General features: G+C 35.4%; 1 protein-coding gene across 5 annotated transcripts in view; it reads right to left on the reverse strand.

The window, feature by feature from the left end:
- LOC149783104 (uncharacterized) overlaps nucleotides 1-23,027 on the reverse strand; it is a 69,848-nt gene that overhangs the window by 37,085 nt on the left and 9,736 nt on the right. For 4 of the 5 annotated variants that reach the window (XR_016413543.1, XM_089931320.1, XM_089931318.1 and 1 more), the window contains 7 exons: nucleotides 21,182-21,308; nucleotides 19,757-19,855; nucleotides 17,204-17,276; nucleotides 14,002-14,064; nucleotides 11,809-11,993; nucleotides 4,639-4,821; nucleotides 1,418-1,552 (listed from right to left, as the gene is read on the reverse strand). Coding sequence is in view for 4 of the 5 variants with exons in the window: in XM_089931320.1 (XP_089787446.1) it covers nucleotides 1,418-1,552; nucleotides 4,639-4,821; nucleotides 11,809-11,993; nucleotides 14,002-14,064; nucleotides 17,204-17,276; nucleotides 19,757-19,855; nucleotides 21,182-21,308 (865 nt within the window). In the remaining variant the exon portion in view is untranslated. The remainder of the gene's footprint in view (nucleotides 1-1,417; nucleotides 1,553-4,638; nucleotides 4,822-11,808; nucleotides 11,994-14,001; nucleotides 14,065-17,203; nucleotides 17,277-19,756; nucleotides 19,856-21,181; nucleotides 21,309-23,027) is intronic. The other variant, XM_089931321.1, reaches the window with a different exon arrangement.

The raw sequence follows: 23,027 nt of genomic DNA on the forward strand, positions 1-23,027 counted from the left end.
ATCTACCAGCAATACATAGCAATCTATCAGCAGCAATACATAGAAATCTATCAGCAATACATAGAAATCTATCTATCTTCAATACATAGAAATCTACCAGCAATACATAGAAATCTATCTATCATCAATACATAGAAATCTATCAGCAATACATAGAAATCTACCAGCAATACATAGAAATCTACCAGCAATACACAGCAATCTATCATCATCAATACATAGAAATCTACCGGCAATACATAGCAATCTATCAGCAGCAATACATAGAAATCTATCAGCAATACATAGAAATCTATCTATCTTCAATACATAGAAATCTACCAGCAATACATAGAAATCTATCTATCATCAATACATAGAAATCTATCAGCAATACATAGAAATCTACCAGCAATACATAGAAATCTATCTATCAATACATAGAAATCTATCAGCAATACATAGAAATCTATCTATCATCAATACATAGAAATCTACCAGCAAAAAAAGAATAGAGAGAACATGACATAAAAGTATTACAATAAGGACAATACAAAGTTATGATGACTGATATAGACATGATGCTGCTGGACAGACATGTTGTGATGACTGATATGGACATGATGCTGGACTGACATCATGTTGTGATGATTGATATGGACATGATGCTGGACAGACATGTGATGACTGATATGGACACGATTCTGGACTGACATGTTGTGATGATTGATACGGACATGATGCTGGACAGACATGTTGTGATGACTGATATGGACATGATGCTGGACAGACATGTTGTGATGACTGATATGGACATGATGCTGGACATACACGTTGTGATGACTGATATGACATCAAGATGCTGGACAGACATGTTGTGATGACTGATATGGACATGATGATGCTGGACAGACATGTTATGATGACTGATATGAACATCATAATGCTGGACAGACATGTTGTGGTAACTGATATGACATCAAGATGCTGGACAGACATGTTATGATGACTGATATGGACATCATGATGCTGGACAGACATGTTATGATGACTGATATGGATATCATGATGACTGATATGGACATCATGATGCTGGACAGACATGTTATGATGACTGATATGGACATAATGATGCTGGACAGACAAGTTGTGATGACTGATATGGATATCACGATGTCATGGCTATTTATGCCAAGTTATTAGCTATTTATGCTTCTGATTGATATTTCTAGTTACATTTGGTAAATACACTAAATTCATAAGCTACAACACTTTTATCCCTAATTAAAGTTTGCTATTTAACCCTTGCCATTTTAAACTTCATTTGCTAACCCTAACCCTTGCCATTTTAAACTTCATTTGCATGACAACTAGAGATAACTTCAGTCAACTGGAGAAATTTCTGCTACACTATATATACAAAAAATGAAAAACACACCACTAGGAGGTGTAACACAGGCCATGCTTCCAGCCATTCCAAAAGAAGTTGGTCGCCTCACTCCTCCACCATTCTGCAATGTTGGAACAACAAATGATGGTTGTTCCATTGGGCCACTGAAACTGGCATCTGGAACTGCACAAACAAATGAAAAGAAATGAATTAGAATGTTTTTCATTTAATTCCTTTACTCTAATTGGAAGTCTTTTTTTCAATCAGAACTTAGCCTTTCTAGATAATACAACTGATCAAAATCACCATTGGTTAACTGAACATTTTGTACAACCTCATTGTCAATCAGAACATTTAATACACACTGACAGTTGGAATGCCTTTTTACACCCTTTTTGTCAACTGGAATATTTAATACACACTGACAGTTCGAATGCTTTTTTACACCCTTTTTGTCAACTGGAATATTTAATACACCACTGACAGTTGGAATGCTTTTTTACACCATTTTTGTCAACTGGAACATTTAATACACCACTGACAGTTCGAATGCTTTTTTACACCATTTTTGTCAACTGGAACATTTAATATACCACTGACAGATGAAATGCTTTTTTACACCATTTTTGTCAACTGGAATATTTAATACACCACTGACAGTTGGAATGTCTTTTTACACTATTTTTGTCAACTGGAACATTTAATACACGACTGACAGTTGGAATGCTTTCTGACACCATTTTTGTCAACTGGAATGTTTAATACACACTGACAGTTGGAATGCTTTTTGACATCATTTTTGTCAACTGGAATATTTAATACACACTGACAGTTGGAATGCTTTTTGACACCATTTTTGTCAACTGGAATATTTAATACACACTGACAGTTGGAATGCTTTTTTACACCATTTTTGTCAATGAGAACATTTAATACACCATTTTGTCAATCAGACCAGTCTTTTGCCTTTTTTCTATGAAAATCCCTCTCAAAAATACTCCCATGGAGGGATATGCATAAAAAATAAGAAATCACCAGCAAAGACATCCCCCAAACTGTTAAATGTTGAAATGCACATGATAAAAAGGTATCCCACTGAAAACATCATTCTGACACAAGAACACTTATAATGTCTAATAAGCTAAAGTTTGAAAAGAAAATTTTAGGTTTTATCTACAAGGAAATCAATCCATAAGCGGCCTTGGTGGTGGTGGTGGTGTGCGTGTGTAACATGACTGACATGCTAACCAATGAGTTCCTGGGGACCAATAAAATTATGTGTATTCTCAAAGGTCCTCAAAAGTGAATAATGGACTTAGAAAAAATTACTCACAAACTAGGTAGCATGTCTAATCTTGTTTACACATAAGGTATATTTTTTATCAACATCAGTGTTCTGATTACAATATCTTGAACAAATTGAAGCAAAGCAGTACTCTAACAATTGAACCAATTAATTATTATTGGGTAATCTGGAAGACTGCATCAAGTATACAGTAAAACAGACAAAGTTTAACAAGACAATGTGTCATTTAGACCAGATCGGATTAATGAGGCTACTAATAGGGAAATGAGGCTAACCATGGGTATTATGAATACCATCCCATATAGTTAAAGGAAATGCCAGGTGGTTACTATTGTAAATTTCTCAGCCAGTGACCTTGATTACCTTGCCGACGGAACTGAAAGCAATTTGAAGTACATCTAGCATGAGCAAACATAAAAAAAGTTGCCACCTAAGTACAGGAAGAGTACATGCACTTTAAATAAAATCTGAATTGTTGGGAATGGAGAGGTCATCATACTTGCAAAGAAAATCACACAGCATGCAAAATGGTCATTCCTGTGATTTAACCCAATGGAGACTATATGGATATAACTATTGTGAATATTTAAAACCCTGAACGAGCATGGTGTGTATTTTCATAGCTTACATTAACTCTTGATGTGGTAGGATTGCTTACTACTGTAAAAGGGCATCTGCATGGACCACTTTTGTGCTGCCACAACTGACCCAAAGAAAATATGACTTTGCTATGGTATGCCCAACACCAAAAGTAAAAGAAGAAAACAGTAGAGAACTGTCACAAAGTAGCTGACATCCTCCGGCAATTAGCCAATTAGATAGGTCAATAAGGCTTCAATAACTTGAACTTCCTGGACTTTAATATTCATGAATGAAAGATTGCTCTTGGAGTGGACTGATACACTGTTTTGATTGTAAGGAAAATCAATCCACCTGGTAATGGTGTATGTCAAACTACCAGCATTCATTCTTCTTGATGCAGACAAATAGAACCATATAGACAAATTGGGCAATACAGTCTATCTTGATTATCCCCATGATATGGCTGAGACTGGGGATCTCTATTGAGAGTGGAACCATCCCAGGAAACTGTTTTGTTTTGCTAAAAAAAAACTTACTGATGAATGAAAAAATTATTATTGCAGCTGAACTGTGAACAAGCTTTTTCCAGTCACAAGGCATGAAGCTGTCACATTCCTTTTCCAAACTATAACAACAGGAAGAGAGTTTTAAGGGCAAGGTTCACAAAAGAATCTTCGCCCAGTGGGTTCATAAGTTGATTTTGACAAAGATCACAACACACAAGGTGGTCAAAATACCAGACAAGATCTAAAATAAACAGATCTGAACCATAGGCCGAGTATTTTCAGAATTTGAGGATATGGATAACCACAGGATATGGCTGGGCCTTTTGGGAATTTGAGGATATTGGCTAGGGTTTGGCCTTTTGGGAACTTGAGGATATTGGCTAGGGCTGCCCAATAACCAAACTGCATCGTGGACACATGGGCACATATGTGTGTGTGTGTGTATATATAATTGTATGGCTCTGTGTTTTTTCAAGTTCTAGATTTTCTGGAACTATCTAATTGGAAGGTGAAGTTTCTTATGTGGATGTGGGTTGTATCCTTCCTAGAAAGGTCAGCAGTGTAATAATGATAGGTAATGTAGTCCTAAACATTAATCCCAATTGCAACCAAGTTTAAAGTTTCTCATTAGACTGTATAGTCACCTAAAGAAAAGATCTGCAAAAGATTTGCAATTATATACCAAGTATACACAACTATACACTAAGTATACACAACTATACACCTAGTATCAAACACAGTAAACTTTTAATAACTTGTTCAACATGTTAGAAATCTGAGAATGTCACGTCCCACCTCATATTTCATAAATTTTATGACAGGCTACCTCCCCATGTCTTTGTATCAATGTCTCTAAAAAGGGAAATATTCACTACCTCTCATTGCCAAACTCCCTCGTCCAATACTGAAGATCCCAGGTGGTGGGGGAACAGTGGATCGATGAATCCCATTTACATGTTCCTGTTGAAGAGCTCCAGGTTTTAGGATGCCCCTTCCTCTTCCATAACTCCGCCCCTTTCCTGGTTTTACTTCCTGTACTGGCTCCTGGTTCACCAATCCTGTAATGCAAACATTACTCTTAGATCTGATGATTTAGACAGATAAATGCTTGTTAATGTAAAATTATATTAATTTTTATCATGTCAAAATTAAGTGGGTTTTATTTTTATTAAAATAACGCACGAATTAGCACAATAGAAATAAATTGCCAACGAATTCCAGAGTGGGAATTCGGGTTAGGTAAGGTGGCCTAGATTAAAGCTATACCAATTAATTGGCCATACTCAAAATCGGGCAGATTATTGGAACAATCGGTATAATCGGTATTGGCAGAAATATTCCGTGCCAAGGTAAACAAACTTCCAAAATATAAATTTAATATTAACATTCATCTTGACATGGCTTGAATTTTAAATCAGAATTGAATAGTCAAAATTAAGGAATAAACATTTGATTTAGGGGTCAATTGAAAAACAGTATATTCTTAAAAGTAATTACTTTTTAACATGCTTGCTGTAAATTACTGCTGATTGTCTGCTCACAATAAATTATCAATACCATGCATGCACTCATCCCAATCACAGCAGCCAACCAGCCAATGAGGCCTTGTGTGGCTGTTGAACATCCAGCATACACTTTACAGGAATGGTCCTGGCTTTTAAAAAGATGTTGCAAAAAAAAAATAAAAAAATCGCCAATCTCAATATTTGTAGCCAAATTTCAAAAAATGTCACCTGAATAAGTAGTGAATATTTTTCCAAGACTATTAATGTAATAGGCAATGAGAATTGAAAAAGATGGGATAGTTATTAATTTATTGAGAACAAGCAATACAGCCATAATATTACAAAATAAATCATTAAATTACTGTTTTGCACTACTTCCATGGTCTTTGCATTGCGCATCAACATTAGTGCACAAGTCTAACTGTTTTCACCTGAAATAAATGCATTATCAAAAATAAAATATCTACTTTCCTACAGTCTCTCTAATTTTTAATAGAAACATCAGGTATTGTTGTTGTTGTAGGGTTTAATGCCATTTTTCAGCACACGATAGGCTATACATGGCGGCCAGTATTAATGGTGGAGGAAGAACCCGGGAAAACCCCGGAAAGAACCACCGACCCACGAGAAGCTACTGGCAAGCTTTCTCACATTTCCACATTAGCCGAATCCGAGACTTGAACCCATGCAGACAGAGGTGAGATGGCAGTGATCCGTAACGAAGGGCGCTTTAGACCACTCGGGGCCCCAACATCAGGTATTAAGCAAATCTATATTATGTATATTATTTTCCAAATAATAGTTCTGTAAGAAACTATTTAGACAATGACATTTTAATACTAAAAACTATGATTGTACTTTGCAATGTAAGATAAGTAACGTATAATGCGACCATCAATTTCACGCATTCAAGAATTAAATGCATCCACCTGTTTTTATGGCTAGCTTCACAAAGTACATCTCCATCAACCAGGAGTTCAGAAATTTATTTTTGCCATGCTTTACATGCTTTGCTTGTTTGTGAGTGATTTGCCTCCTAAATCCCAGGAATGATCACTGAATGCTGTAGAATTTTTCTCGACAAGTGAATTATGATCTCCATTCCCACCAATGAAACTTACACAAGTCAACTTGACCTGGCATTACTGTACCGTATATATTATATAAGCATTGCCTACCATCATTAAATTAAAAGAAGGAACGAAGAAACATATCACAGAGCATATGTGCCCAAAAAAACTAATTCGGAATAAATATGTTTTATTTGTAAAGAGTTTTATTTGCATACATGAGTTAACAATAAGAAATAAGGTGGAATATAAAATGTGGGAAATAGTTATCATATGTATGGTAGCTTGACACCACATTTGAACTGTTAACATAAATCCGCATCTATTTCAGGCATTGTTAGTTATAACAAAAATATGCCATGGTTTACTTGTCAATCAAATGCTAGTACTTTCACTAACTGTAGAACAGGCGGGTTCTTGAAATAATCAGTATTGGCAATTTTAATATTTGGCTATACACGGTACTGGCATAATCGACAAAAAGTGACATCGGTACAGCTTTAGCCTAGATCACCTGTCCTGAATTCATCTGTTGCTCTATTTGTCAACCATCTGCAATCTACATACAGCTCTATTTTCTGCTGAAGTCATCTGTTGCTCTATTTGTTGACCATCTGCAATCTACACACAGCTCTATTTGTCGACCATCTGCAATCTACACACAGCTCTATTTGTCGACTATCTGCAATCTACACTCAGCTCTATTTGTTGACCATCTGCAATCTACACACAGCTCTATTTTCTACTGAATTCATCTGTTGCTCTATTTGTCGACCATCTGCAATCTACACACAGCTCTATTTGTCGACCATCTGCAATCTACACACAGCTCTATTTGTCAACTATCTGCAATCTACACTCAGCTCTATTTGTTGACCATCAGCAATCTACACACAGCTCTATTTTCTGTTGAATTCATCTGTTGCTCTATTTGTCGACCATCTGCAATCTACACACAGCTCTATTTGTCGACCATCTGCAATCTACACACAGCTCTATTTGTTGACCATCTGCAATCTACACACAGCTCTATTTTCTATTGAATTCATCTGTTGCTCTATTTGTCGACCATCTGCAATCTACACACGGCTCTATCTGTCGACCATCTGCAATCTACACACAGCTCTATTTTCTGTTGAATTCATCTGTTGCTCTATTTGTTGACCATCTGCAATCTGCACACAGCTCTATTTGTCGACCATCTGCAATCTACACACAGCTCTATTTGTTGACCATCTGCAATCTACACACAGCTCTATTTTCTATTGAATTCATCTGTTGCTCTATTTGTCGACCATCTGCAATCTACACACCGCTCTATTTGTCGACCATCTGCAATCTACACACAGCTCTATTTGTCGACCATCTGCAATCTACACACAGCTCTATTTTCTCTTGAATTCATCTGTTGCTCTATTTGTCGACCATCTGCAATCTACACACAGCTCTATTTTCTCTTGAATTCATCTGTTGCTCTATTTGTCAACCATCTGCAATCTACACACAGCTCTATTTTCTCTTGAATTCATCTGTTGCTCTATTTGTCGACCATCTGCAATCTACACACAGCTCTATTTTCTCTTGAATTAATCTGTTGCTCTATTTGTCGACCATCTGCAATCTACACACAGCTCTATTTTCTCTTGAATTAATCTGTTGGTCTATTTGTCGACCATCTGCAATCTACACACAGCTCTATTTTCTCTTGAATTAATCTGTTGCTCTATTTGTCGACCATCAGCAATCTACACACAGCTCTTTTTTCTCTTGAATTCATCTGTTGCTCTATCTGTCAACCATCTGCAATCTACACACAGCTCTATTTTCTCTTGAATTTTAGCAAATATAAACTAGCAGTGTTTGATTTCAATATTCACAACTCTTGAGGCTGCATGCATTTTTCTAATCCGTTTCTTTATATGTTCCTAATCTTGTGATTAATTTTACCTCTTTTCCTAATCATGGTGGATTTAATAATAAAATTTACTTTCATCTACAGCATGGCATCCTTCAGTGCATTTTTCAGCAACCACTTACAGCCTACTATCAACCTCTCCAAGTAATACCCTGAATATACATTTATTTCTTAAAAGTATCCATCCTAAAGATGGTATATATACATTGTATCAGGAAGCTGAAATATCCCCTCACTGCCACAAAATGGAATATGCAGTATCTGGTAGCTGTAATTTCCACTCACTGCATTAAATTAAGTTATGAGATCACCTTTTTTATTAAAAAAAGTGCAAAGTAATCAAATATTAGAATTGCTGAAAATTCAACATTTATTCAAACTCGTTCTTCATTCAAATGAAACTGTCACTGGAAAATTTCATGATGAAGGTTGTGATACAGTTCATGCTGTAAACTTGGCTTGAGAGATGAGGCCAGAACAAGAAAGCCAAATTCTAACTGAAAGGGTCAGTTACATGCCCATGATGGCGCCTGTGCATGATATGAAATGATAGGTAATGGCCATAATCAATATATGGGCAGAGAATAGAACAGTAACAGTATATATGGGCAAAGAATAGAACAGTAACAGCATATATGGGCAGAGAACAGAACAGTAACAACTTTATCGAGAAAGGCCCTAATCACACTACCATGATGCCTCAGGGTTCATACACCTTTGGTGTGACAAAATTCAAGGACTTTATCCAATTTTTTCAAGGAATCTGCTTTTATGCCAGTTACAAATCATCATATGAAGAATAAAATACAATGGAAGGATAAAAAGTAGACAAAGTAGAATAGTCACACTCTTTTCCTTAAATTCTACACTCAAATATATAATTTCCACACATGACCACACTACAACCACTGTCTTTTTAAGTACTAAGTACTAACATGGTCAGCAATTTCCTTTTTTGATAGTTTCCATTCTGTCTGCTTGTGCAGTTTCTCTTCAATGCATTGCTTTGTATAACAAAGGAGACTTTTAGGTAGTTTCTGCCTTTTCATATAATTTGTCCAATGTTTTCTTGATATGCTGAATGCTGTCCTCAATCCATTGCTTTATTTTCTTCAACTCCTCCAGGCATTCAAGGGTTTGTTTTCTTTTAGCTGTCTGTGTAGCTGATTTGGCCTTCAAATGTTCGTCCTCAAGGTATCTTTGCCTAGCCAACTTGCAGGTCATCAGAAGTCCCTTCAAAATTTGTTCATTTGCTAGGCCTCCTACATGCTCACAGATAATTCTCTGGGCAATCAGAATTTTTTCCTTCATGTTCTCCACTTCTATCTCCTTGCTAAAACCTCTTCTACGATAGCGCAAGGAAGGTCTGCAGAACTGGCTTGAGGTCACTGTATCCATCAACACTTCCTTCAAATGAACTCATGAAAAGTTCATCCGCCTGGTCCTCCGATGGACAGAATGCCAACAACCTTTCTGTTGGGATGCAGTCGAGTAACATTTGAAACTTCTGAAGGACAGTATCACACAAGTCCTTCATCAGCCTTTGGCAACTGACCAGGTATGAAAGAAGGCTATGGAACTTATCCCTACAATTTGTATATACAATTTGCATAATTTATGCATACATGAACTTGTCCATGGCAGAAAAATTGACTACTGGAATAACTTTGATACATGATATGATGCATTCACACGGCATCTTAAAAATATGACTGCATGTCGCTGTATCTAATTGTTTATATATACTGCCACGTGATTACTCATCAAAATTGTTCAGGTGCATTTACATGCAGATGAAAGTACATTGTGTGGAAAGGAGCCTTTCTGCCAATAATAGGCTTCCGAATTTTAGATCATTCACCAAGAATCAGAAGCTTGGACATTCAATAAGAACAAACTGGGACAATTTTTGTGCATGATTTTGCTTTGAGAGTTTGAACAGCTGATTCCCCATGAATTAAAGTACAAAGATGTACCACTGCCACAGAAAATAAACTGACAAAGAAGTAGAATCATTGGAAAAGATTTGCTCATTTTTGAATGCTCTCTATAATCAAGTCCATGTGTAATTATTAATATGTTGTTGTTGTTGTAGGGTTTAACGCCTTTTTCATCACACGATAGGCTATACATGGTGGCCAGTATTAATGGTGGAGGAAGAACCTGGGAAAACCCCAGAAAGAATCGCCGACCCACAAGAAGCTACTGGCAAGATTTCTCACATATCCACATAGGCTGAATCTGAGACTTGAATCCATGCATATACAGAGGTGAGATGGCAGTGATCCATAACGGAGAGTGCTTTATTAATATGTGATTGTTCACGTTCTAAACCACCCAATAGCAAACAGTTTTACAGACCTGCCAACCCTGACGAGTAACAAAATATCAATAACTGCTGTTGAAAAGCTGGAAAACGTAATTAAAAGTTTGATGCATCAATGATAAACATTATGATCAACTGAAAAGTTTGTAAAGTACGCGTAGACTTTATTTACCACTAGTACAGTTGCACAAACTCTAGTTCCTAACCCTATGCAGCTCAATGGATTGTTGCTATCTCTCAACTTGACATAATTCTTGGAAATTCTTTTCCATTTCACATGACAATGGCCATCATAACTCCTGCCACAAGTCATACTTAGATTAGCATGTATCTGAATACGCCTTCTTCTATGTTGATTATTAAAACTTTTCTAGAAGCTCCTTTCATCTTAAACATGCATCTCTTTCTGGATGCCATTTTTAAAAATTCTATAATGAACTGTTTGACCATGCAGACACTTTGCATGAACAAATAAGTGCAGTTTAAAGCATCTGGAGTGCTGCTGTAAAGTTAGTCTGGTTGTAATATGAAACCCAGATCCAAATAAAAACATGGATGAACGAACTATCCAGATTTTTCCGCAACAATCATTTTTCTATGGTTTTTGCTAGTATGCGTTAAGTCCGTATTTAAAGGGTAATTTTCTCAAGACTTACAGCAAAATCATAGGAGTTGGCATGTCCGGTTTTATTCTGATTACATGACTTAATGGGATGAAAAGAAGTGTGTGTGTGTGTGCGATTGGATTTTTAATGTAGCTTTTTAAAAAAATTCAGTCATATTGCTACGATGTCTGCAGTGTGGCACTTTATAGTGATGCCTAGCATTGGGGCATCATGTCATGGACATGTAGCTTGATGCCCACCCAGTCACATTATCCTGACACAAGGCTGACCTGTTCTAACACTAAACTCTTAATGCTGAGTGCCAAGCGAGGCAGTTGTTAGTACCATTTTTTAAGTCTTTGGTATGACTGCTGGGCTTCAAACCCACAACCTCCCACATCCAAGGCAGATGCTCTAACGAATAAGCCACTGGAGCGGTCTGGGATGAAAAGAAACTTTTGTACATTTGTTTGTAGATTAAATTTATATTTTTCAAGGCTTATTTTCAAGGACTTTTCAAAGTAAAAACGACCTTCAAGTACTTTTCAAGACACCATGCGAACCCTGTACCTACGTATCTCTGCCTTCTCTACAGGTCAAAAAGTTCACAATATTAGCACTCACCATTCATTTGCCCTCTGCCACCTCTCCCTATTCCCACACTGTAATTAAACACTGTGGCAGGAAACAGTGCTGGAGTCACATTTGCAGAAGCCTGAGAATAGTTACTGGGGATAGACGCAGGGCGACACAAAGATCTCTCTTCTTCAGCCATCTGTTCTTCCTGCTGCTTTGATGACCACTCTGCCCTGCAAGATTAAACAACAGTTATGTTTATATTTCAACTAAAAATGGCCTATGATTCAGCAATTTAAGTACTGATAAAATAACTGTCAACCTCTGTACACTGATCACAACAATCAAAACAGCTGCCTCGCTTGGCATTAAGAGGTTACTGTTAGAACTGGTCGGCCCGGTGTCAGGATAATGTGACTGGGTGGGACATCACGCTACATGTCTGCAGCATGATGTACCAGTGCTAGACATCACTATAAACTGCCACAATGCAGACATCATAGCGATATAAATGATTTCTTTTAAAAATCTACATTAAAAATCCAAATCACACACACGTACGTTTAATTACAAGAGGACACATTGCATTTATGACAATTACACTTAAAAGGAACTAAAAGATAGAACTAGGACACAAATTTCAATTGATAACAAAATTATTTAATTTGTATTTATCTATTAAAGTACTGCCTCCACTTGGCGTAAGTGACATTTTCATTGATCAAAATTTTGATACATATCGTTAAATGCAGTGTACTAGGAATGTCGTTTGGAAAGAAAATGTAACAAAATTTTATGACCTATTTTTTAATTTGATATTTCATAGTGTTTATTACAATTTTCAGGTCCAATATACCGTTTTTGACGATAAATCGAGCAATACATCAAAGTTTGTTACAAATTTTGATTGCGATTTTCTTCAAGTTCAACAAATAAGATCAATTTTTAGGGTATTTTCTGGTTTAAAAAATGGGAGCTGCACCTGACCCTGCATTATAAGCAGGTTCACGATTTATTAGGGCGCGAGTTATCGAGGGAGTGGTGTAAAATCAAAAAACAAAGAAATGAAAATATCATTCCTTCTGTTATGGAATATAATCCAAGTTTGCCTAATATAAGCAAGATTATCAATAAATATTGGCATTTATTATGTATTGAAAGTGTTCAATCACTACACTTGCTTATAAAAGAAATAAAATTCTTAAAGATTTCCCAATTAATTGTAAACTAGAAAAAAAAAAAACATTATATAAAAAGGGATCATCAACTAAATGTAATAGACCCCGATGTTCACACTGTTCTTTCATTAATGAAAATACTTCTTTCAGTAGTAATAGTACAAAAGAAACATTTAAAATGCATTGTAATACTAATTGTGCAACATCAAAAGTTATATTTGATCATGTGTAAAAAATTGTGGCATCCAATATATTGAATAAACCAGTCAAAAAATATATATCTAAATATATGAACCAACATAAATCAGATTATATTGATCATTTTAATCATATGCTGCCACACATTTTAACGACAGTTCCCAAAGTTCGCTGTGATTTTCTACATTTAATATATATATATATATATATATATATATATATATATATATATATATATATATATATATATATATATATAGATAGATATATGTACACCAGATTTCCCAAAATCCTGACTAAACCGCAACACATGGTACTACAACTGATCAATGATAACATTAACAATGCTAGAACAGCCAACGAAAAGGAAACAGATTATAACACTCAAGACAAACTACCTTAGTTCACGTTGCAATTCATATGCTAATACATGTGCATGTGATCTTCAAATAGAAATGTTATTCATATTTCAAGATAAATATATACCAAAGAGATGAATGCATGCAATAACTTAACAAGAATCATAAGGAATGCATGGTCATTCGGGTTAATCATCCTTCTTAAATAATGCTGAATTTTGACCAAGGAAACCTGTCTTTTTGCACAAAAGCTGTTATGCAAGACCAACCGTCTTCAGATCACTTCTTGTCTGCAGAAGGAGGCTTCTCTCAAGATCGGTTTTACTTAACTGTTCATAAAATATTAAAATAGCAAGTCTTGTGACTCAAACAACAGTGTCTGAGAAAATGACCTAGAGACAAAACCTAACCAGTGTTGATGCCAGCTGTCTGGGCAGACACACTTCTGGAGATGCATCATCAGCTTAATTTAAATTGCAATCCATCAACATAAAAAAAACACTCACATTTTTTGGTCAATGGGTACATTCCAGTTTTTCTTAAGATCCTTCTTCTCTGAAGTGCTTAGCCTGTCATGGAAAAAAATCAATGTACTGAAAATAATGATGACATGGATGGGTAAAATAAGATCAGCTGAGCTACTATAAACAGATAGCTCTAAACAATTTTTATAATATTCAAAATTCTTCATCACTAAACATTTTTATTAACATCTGAAACATTACTGAATGAACAAGTTTAATAATTTTCTTTGAAAAACATTGTTAGACTACTGTTTAAAGCATTAACATTTGTGAAATATACATGGGAAACTACTACTATAAATTCAAGTCATTCACCGGAAGATGAGTTGCCTCCCTTACATATAAAATAACCTGAAAGGCCAGTGGGTGGATTTACACTTTGTTATTAACTTTATCAAGCCTATATAGTGTGTTACTATTATTAATCAAATAAACAATATATGGTAAAAGTCAATGGTTACAATGCTATAACATCGAGGGGACTGAAATCCCTCCATGCTAATTTGTGGTTTTTTAACATAAAGAAGCAATTTAGATCGTTGTTCTGGTGAAAATTCAGTTATAATATAACAATGCAACTTTCATTTTAGACCACCCTTCACAAGCCAATACAGACAACAATACTTTTAGCATTGAGACCTTTTTCCCCCCAAGCAAGATGTATATACAACTTTATATACTCCCCCCCCACCAAGCAAGATGTATATACAACTTTATATACTCCCCACCCCCCAAGCAAGATGTATATACAACTTTATATACTCCCCCCCCCAACCAAGCAAGATGTATATACAACTTTATATACTCCCCACCCCCCAAGCAAGATGTATATACAACTTTATATACTCCCCCCCACCAAGCAAGATGTATATACAACTTTATATACTCCCCCACCCCCCAAGCAAGATGTATATACAACTTTATATACTCCACCCCCCAAGATTTATATACAACTTTATTTACTCCCCCCACCAAGCAAGATGTATATACAACTTTATATACTCCCCCCCAAGCAAGATGTATATACAACTTTATATACCCCCCCAGCAAGATGTATATACAAGTTTATATACTCCCCCCCACCAAGCAAGATGTATATACAACTTTATATACTGGCCCCCCCAAGCAAGATGTATATATAACTTTATATACTCCCCCCTAAGCAAGATGTATATACAACTTTATATATTCCCCCCCCACCAAGCAAGATGTATATACAACTTTATATACTCCCCCCAAGCAAGATGTATATACAACTTTATATACTCCCCCCCAGCAAGATGTATATACAACTTTATATACTCCCCCCCCCCAAGCAAGATGTATAAACAATTTTATATACTCCCCGCCCCCAAGCAAGATGTATATACAACTTTATATACTTCGCCCCCTCCCCCCCAGCAAGATGTATATACAACTTTACTAGATGTGATTCTTACATTACACAATATTTTTATTTGGCCATGTAACATTTTTGGCATGTTAAAAACGGGACGGTAAGGATTGTCCACAATATTTTCTTGAATTTCAATCAAAAGAAACAAGTCTTTAAAATGGATCTAATTTAAATACAGTAAAATGGAAAACATTTTCTCATTACATATGGCTGTCATTATGTAAAATGGCATGGGTAAGATGTAATTGGGACCCAGGAGTTATGGGTTATTATAGTAAGAGACAACTGGGATCCAGGAGTTATGGGTTATTATAGTAAGAGACAACTGGGATCCAGGAGTTATGGGTTATTATAGTAAGAGACAACTGGGATCCAGGAGTTATGGGTTATTATAGTAAGAGACAACTGGGATCCAGGAGTTATGGGTTATTATAGTAAGAGATAACTGGGACCCAGGAGTTATGGGTTATTATAGTAAGAGACAACTGGGACCTAGGAGTTATAGGTTATTATAGTAAGAGACAACTGGGACCCAGGAGAGCGTACTTTCACTGTGTTGTCACCCATAGCTGCCACCCCCAAGTACAAAAATACTGACTGATTACGACACAAATACTGATTTTCAGGAACAAATCCTGTTTATTGAAACTTGAATACCTATATAACTATTTATGTCTTCAATGATCAGTCAAGTCAGACAGTAACTTATTTATTATCAAAGTTGCATGTGTTGCACTCTTTCATTTTTTGAATGGAGAACTGTTTCTTGTGGTGCCCATTTCGAAGGTGCAATAGTACAACACACTCAGAGACAGCTATTTATATGGGCTTTTTTCATTACAATCATTATCAATTCTAATGTACCTTCTTTCACTGATGATCTGAATTATGTGTGATTATCTTTCTGAACAGTTTTCATTCTAGAATATGAGTAATCCTTTCTGATTTTAATGTCTGGAAAACATATGTGAAATAAATCACCAGCAACAGTAGTTAACTAAAACAGTTCATTTTTATAATAGAATTAGTAAACCGGTCTTTAATCAAATTACATCAAGGTTCCCTCTGGTATTTACAGACATTGTGAGTTCAGGCTGAGTTGTTGATGATGAAGTAGCAAGCTGATGTTTATTAGCTTTTTCAAGCTATTTCATGTCATTATGTCACGATATCGTTACTTAAATTTTTAAAATTAAAACTGGGTTATTAACAAGAAAAACATACACCCATATTCCGATCCAAAATACAGGACAAATATGGGGGAAAATGGTACACTTGGCACCTATGGTCACCCATAATGCAACAAACTACAATCACTAACTGGTATTCAGCTGCATCACTGTTTATGGAATCTCATGCTGAACCCAATTTGTTCATGTAGTAGCTTTAAAAAAAAAAAAATAAAGCTTCATGTCCAACACAAAATTCTGACCATAAAGTGAAATTTTCCTAGACTACAACATACAACAATACATGTGAAAGATTCAAAGTGACCTTGACCTTTAGACCCCAAGACTGAGAGGGTTTTCTCTTGCTCCCCAGTGTAAGCCCAAAAAATCTTCAGGGTTCTTCCTTACTCCCAATGTAAGACCCAAAACTCTTCAGGGTTCTTCCTTACCCCCACGTAAGCCCAAAAAATCTTCAGGTTCTTCCTGCCCCAACTGCAAGTTATCAACAAAGATTGGCAATTACAATGTTATCCTGTGTTCATGTTCAATGATTAAATGAGAAACTCTATCTGATGAACAAACAAACAAACAATAAAAGCTCCAATGTTTGTGGACTTACCCTGGTAGATTTACAAACTTAAACTTTGAGAAGTGAGAGGGATCCACTCCAATTCGGGGATTACTGGATGCCTCTAAATAACAAAAGAAAATGTATGAATTGCTTTACTGTTTGTTTCTGACAAGTACATCTAGTATATTCAATAATGTAAGCCAATGGTCTCCTTATTTTCTCAATGTTTCCACGACAAGAGCAACTGCAAAACTGAAGAATCTAGACAAAAATCTAGACAACAACAGAAAAATTAAACCATCACAGAATTGTTTGGAAAGCTGTAAAATTCTGCAGCCAGAGAACAAAGTTAACAGAATTTGGTTCATAAAGTATTGTAATAGATGCCAGGATACAGTGATGAACCATGCACCCTGTTTTGGTCATGCATAAATCATGCAAAACATCAAAGTTTTAATCTGAACACACAAATTTTGGTAGCAGGTGTTTATGTGTACATAAGCAACTGGGAAATAAAAAAGTACGTGTTTCATATCACACAGACCTAGATCTTATGTCGCACAATGCACTGGTAGATCAGGTCCAAGTTGTTATTACATAAACCACTTCTTTTGTTTTATTAAAAGCAAAGGACCAAATCATCAGATGTTGTTTTAAATGATAAGAAGTATCTTGCCACATCATTATGGAAAAAATTACAGGAAGAGAAAGAGCAAAGAAAACTGAAAAGAAACTCCTCCAGTTCATACAAACGTAGCTTTAAAATTAAACTACGCACAGTTGCTCATTTCATTCTACGAGACATATCATGACAGAGAGGCCAGATGCGAAACATGCCGTGGATACATGTCACAAAATAGTTTCCACTGCGATGCGGATCACAATACAAAAGTCTCAGTGCAATCAGTATATTGAGATATACATGCAAATATGACAGGAATCATCTGATAATGACCTGGGAATTTAATTTCTAATTTACAGAATTATTAAATTTTTGTTTCTTTGAGATTATGAAAGAGATATAAGAACAGTTCAAATATCAATTATAATTAGGAGATTAGGGGTTACGTTAGTGTGTGTTATTTGGATTTTTAACGTAGCATTAACAATTTTTCAGTCATATCGCTACAATGTCTGCAGTGTGAGTTTATAGTGATGACACCAGGCCGACCAGTCCTAACACTAACCTCTTAATGATGAGCGCCAAGCGAGGCAGATGTAAGTACCATTATTGTAAGTCTTTGGTATGAGGGTTATGTTTGGAGAAAGTAGGTCATCCATTTTTCAAAACTGCAGTATATCTCCAAAGATGTATTCTCTTTTCATGGGTCCTAGAGATTTTCTCAATGTGTCTTATATAAAATAACTGGTTGTAAAAAAAATGCAGAGATCATGCTTGTGCATTTGAATTCTGTGCAATGAATTTTATCATTTGCTTCTGTTTTCTATTACTGTATGTGTGGCATTGGGCTTGGTATTTAAGGCACAGAAGGCTACATGTTCAATTTCCACCACAGAATCAGCCTACTAACTTTCTCAGGATATATTCTCAAGGACATGGGTTTTTTTTCCTCCTCTTTAGTAATTAAATTTTAGCAAACAATACCAAACTGACAAAATGTAATTTCTGAGTTATGGCACTGAAAACTAAAATACATACAATAACAAAATAGGTGGTAACAAATAAAGGCTGTTCCAATGAAACATACTTTGAACCATTCACCCGTAGATGCAGTTTAGAATTTTATCATTTTCATATCAACTTAAAAAGTGGCATGCTCTAATGCCTGAAAAGAAATGCCTGAAAACAGCATTTCTCCTTTTTAAAAGATGAGTGTTGAAACCATTTCTGATAAACCTAAGACAAAATTTTCAAATTAACCACTATGGCAACAATATCGGATGTGAAATTTGTGCCATATTTATTTAAGACAAAGTAGACACCATTATCCGTGTTGATATGTCCTTTCATTCAGGAGAACGAAATCTTCAGCAAGTTCATTGTGGTTGTGACCATGACCAACTCTAGATCATAATTAGTCATTTTTGGTGAAAACAACATGTCAAATTTTTAGTCAAATAGTCTTTTTATTTGAAGTAGCAATAACAGAATGTTCAAGATGGATGCCACAGTGGCCATGATGGATGTCAAATCAGTATCACATATAGTACCATCTTAAAATGTCTTCAGGTGAAAACCGCATGCCCATATCATTTACTGTTTGGACGTTGCAATAAAAGTATTTTCAAGATGGCTGCAATGGAAGCCACAGTATATGTCAGATCAGCACCTTTTTCATTTTGGATCAAGGAGATGTCGTGTGATGACTTTTAGTGAAAAATCCATATTGATGTACCACAAATTCTGGCGGAGTAGCAATAAGACATTCAATATTGGCTGTCCAAATGAAATCTTGTTAGAACCAAGTAGACATCAGTAGAAGTCTTTCAGTGGAATCCCCATGTTGACATGATCAAGACAACAGGCCATCTCATAATTTATTCCTGTCTAGAGACAGTCTTCCCTGGGTACCATGTATGTTTAATTTTAAGAACTATAAACAGCAAAACTTTGATACAATTAAAGAACATTTCCCTCACCATCATCCCAGCATTCAGACTGTGGAATATGAACATTTGTATAGGCAGGAAGGTCAACACAGCCACTGTCAATATCCCCACCAGCTTCTCTCCTGGCAGCTACAATATAAGGCAGTTCCTACTGTGTTACAACACAATGTATAAATGTAATAGATGCCTGTCTACTGGTAACCTTTATTGGTACAATTCATAAATCCACCACCAGTCTGACAAAATGCCCAATCCACTTTGATGGAAGGAAGGTATAGAATTTAGCAATCCCCATATTTCATGCCAAATGAAAAATGTTTCTTATCAAACAAAATCATTAAAATGTGCTGCCTACAGCTGTTGAGTGTTATTGAAAAAACAACACCGACTTGACAGTTGATCAGGCATATTCTTTGGAAAGAAACATAAGAACTGCCGACTGTCCACTTTCCATGGGCCATATCAAGTAAGGACTTTGTAAGAACTGTCTACTTACTATGGGCCAGATCAAGTGTGACGAGTCTATGCTCTTAAAACAAGTAACAGAAAAGAATGAAAGACGACAAGGTTTGTAAAATTTACAACATATATTTCCAATTATTACAAAGTGAAAATGAGGAAATAAATTACAGTATTGTAAATTAAATCTCAAAATAATCCAAGAATTAGACACAAGTCCTAGCAATTGAAGGTCCTGAATAAATTTCAGTAACGGTAGAAAAAATCCCAAAACTGAAGTCGATAACACATCTGTGGTAGCTATTAGTGTTGATGTGTCAACAATCGTTTCTTGAATCACAGATATATAATTCCAGGTTTGAATACACTATAAATTCCAGTGCCTGTCTCTATCCATGAAAAAAAGCAATTTTGTATATTCAGAGAAAATAATCACTTGCATTCAATAATTTCAACAAGAAAAGATTCCAGCCCAAAACTACTGGGCACAACATATTATATAAACTTGAAAGTGCTAGATGTTAAAGCACAAGTGACCAAGTCCTCAAAATCACAGTATATTGTTCTCTACTTGATCTCAGGTCACAATTAGCAATTTCTAAAAAAAAAAACATTACCTAATGGAAAATAACCTTCTCGAATGATCCTGACGTTTACAAAACAATAACCTGGATTATGCGCAATTCACTTAGGAAAGTTCAAAACTTTGACAAAAATCAATCAACATATTTACCTCTTCTATTAATAATTATATTGATATTAAGCCTATACACAGGGAATAATTTAGCTCTTGTTAGGCAATAAAAAGTCAGTCAGGAAAAGCAGGAATGAACTCAGTTTTGGACAATGTCATATTACAATAGCATGTAATGAAATAAAAAACAATTAAATTAAGTATTCATAACACATGGGCCAGATCTATTAAGGACTTTGTAAGAAATGTCCACTTGCCATGGGCCAGATCTATTAAGGACTTTGTAAGAACTGTCCACTTACCATGTGCCAGATCTATTTCAAAAGCTGCCCTGTCTGGACACACACCCAGGTGATATCTCAGTTCTGGCCGTGGCATTTCATGCTTGGCATTAAATGGACAGCTGGCATAGTCACTGCCCTTATGGTTCTTGAAAAGAAAATATAAGGAGTAAATACAGAGTCTTACTGCATTGACAAGTAGACCCAGGTTAACATTACTGATCTTAAAAGCATTAGAATCTTTTTCTCTTTTGTACTTAAAACTGCTACGACCGCTTGTTACTAGTTTAGAATGAAACCTATTGATAACACCCACTCCCCTTCTATATAAAAAATTAAACTTTACTCAAGGTTACAAACTCGCATGGTTTAAATCGATCTTCTTGACAATACTGTGCTAATTTTATATATGCCATCATTACATTCTGTCACTGACTACGTATCTTGGCATAAAAAGATACACTAAAATTTGTTCCCTGAATAAATGTATGTACTTTACAGGTCAATTAATCATCATTTTTTTAGCAAAGTTAACAGTCAAAATGTCTTTGAATGGATTCACAAGAATCACTAAATAATTATTTCATCCAAAAAGTACAAAGAGCACTTTGTAATTCTAGTAAATTTAAATAAATTCCCTCAAATATTATCTGCAAAACAACTTACATTGATTTTTCCTGAACTGATGTTAAAAAAAGGGACTAAGAATTTCAGTTTCCTCCTTCCTTATATAAAAACTTTAGACCATAACTGAACCAGGATGATGGTCATTTCTGCATTATAATTTAATTCGAAAATATTCTATGTGGCAAAGAAGGTCAGATATCTTACGAAAAATTTAGTAGAGAACACGTAAAACAGCAGGTACACCAGGAATTTGCAAGAACACAAATCAGGGTTTCTAAACAGTTTCAAAACTGTAGTCATTTGACCCTTGACCCAAAATCTCAAGAGTCAAAACTGAAATTTCACAAAGTCGCTTATATTTTTTTAGTCAAGTCACTTATTTTTTTAGTCATGATCTTGTAGCTGGACTGTTTCTTATTTGTTGAGCAAACTAATCCCCATGATTTCATCATATGTTAAATAACAGGAAACGTTTGTAACTCGTGCTTAAGATTTCTTACAACTTTAGGAGATTCATTTTCCTTTTCACCATAGTTAATGACTTTCTGTTCTCATAACTCAATACTAGAATATTTTTAAATAAAACCCACAAAAACGTTTAATTTCATTCACATAATCACTGATGGATGAACATTACTGGCATTAATTGTGCTTATTAAGTTTCACACTTAACAGGCCCACTAGGGTTTTCTGGCCTCTTTAATTTTATTTTTGAGAAGAGTGGAGAATGGCTTCGTTCCAAGTTAGAATGTTTCAATGACAAAAAAAAAACAACCATGTTCAGCCTGCTAGAATATCAAACAACAGTTTTACAGTGGCTAGGTTTTTAAAGTTGCTGACTGCTCTACAATACTCCACCAAGCCAAGATCATCCTGAGGAAAAAGTTTCAGGCTGGTATTCCTGACTTGAATATTTCTTCGCCAGTTTCTTTTTTTTATTATTACTGGGAAAAAGCTTTATATTTTGGCATTTTGATATAAACGTAACTAAAATATTTCTCTTAAATCTAGAGGAACCCATGAATAATTCAAAAATGTAAAAAAGCAAAAATCAGCAGTTTTGTATTACAGGACCTGAAGGCTCTCGTGAATGATCTTTGATCCCTTTATTACTTATAATAAATTGGGAATCGGTCAGAAATTCATAATCGATAATCGGTTCCACTTAACCAACTGATAATCGATTATAATCAGTTACTAAGAGCAAATTTTAAATCTTTTTTCTTATTCAGTTATATCT

Source organism: Sinohyriopsis cumingii, chromosome 14 (genome assembly GCF_028554795.1).
Source record: "Sinohyriopsis cumingii isolate HCF-2022 chromosome 14, ASM2855479v2, whole genome shotgun sequence".
Lineage (NCBI taxonomy): Eukaryota > Metazoa > Mollusca > Bivalvia > Unionida > Unionidae > Sinohyriopsis > Sinohyriopsis cumingii.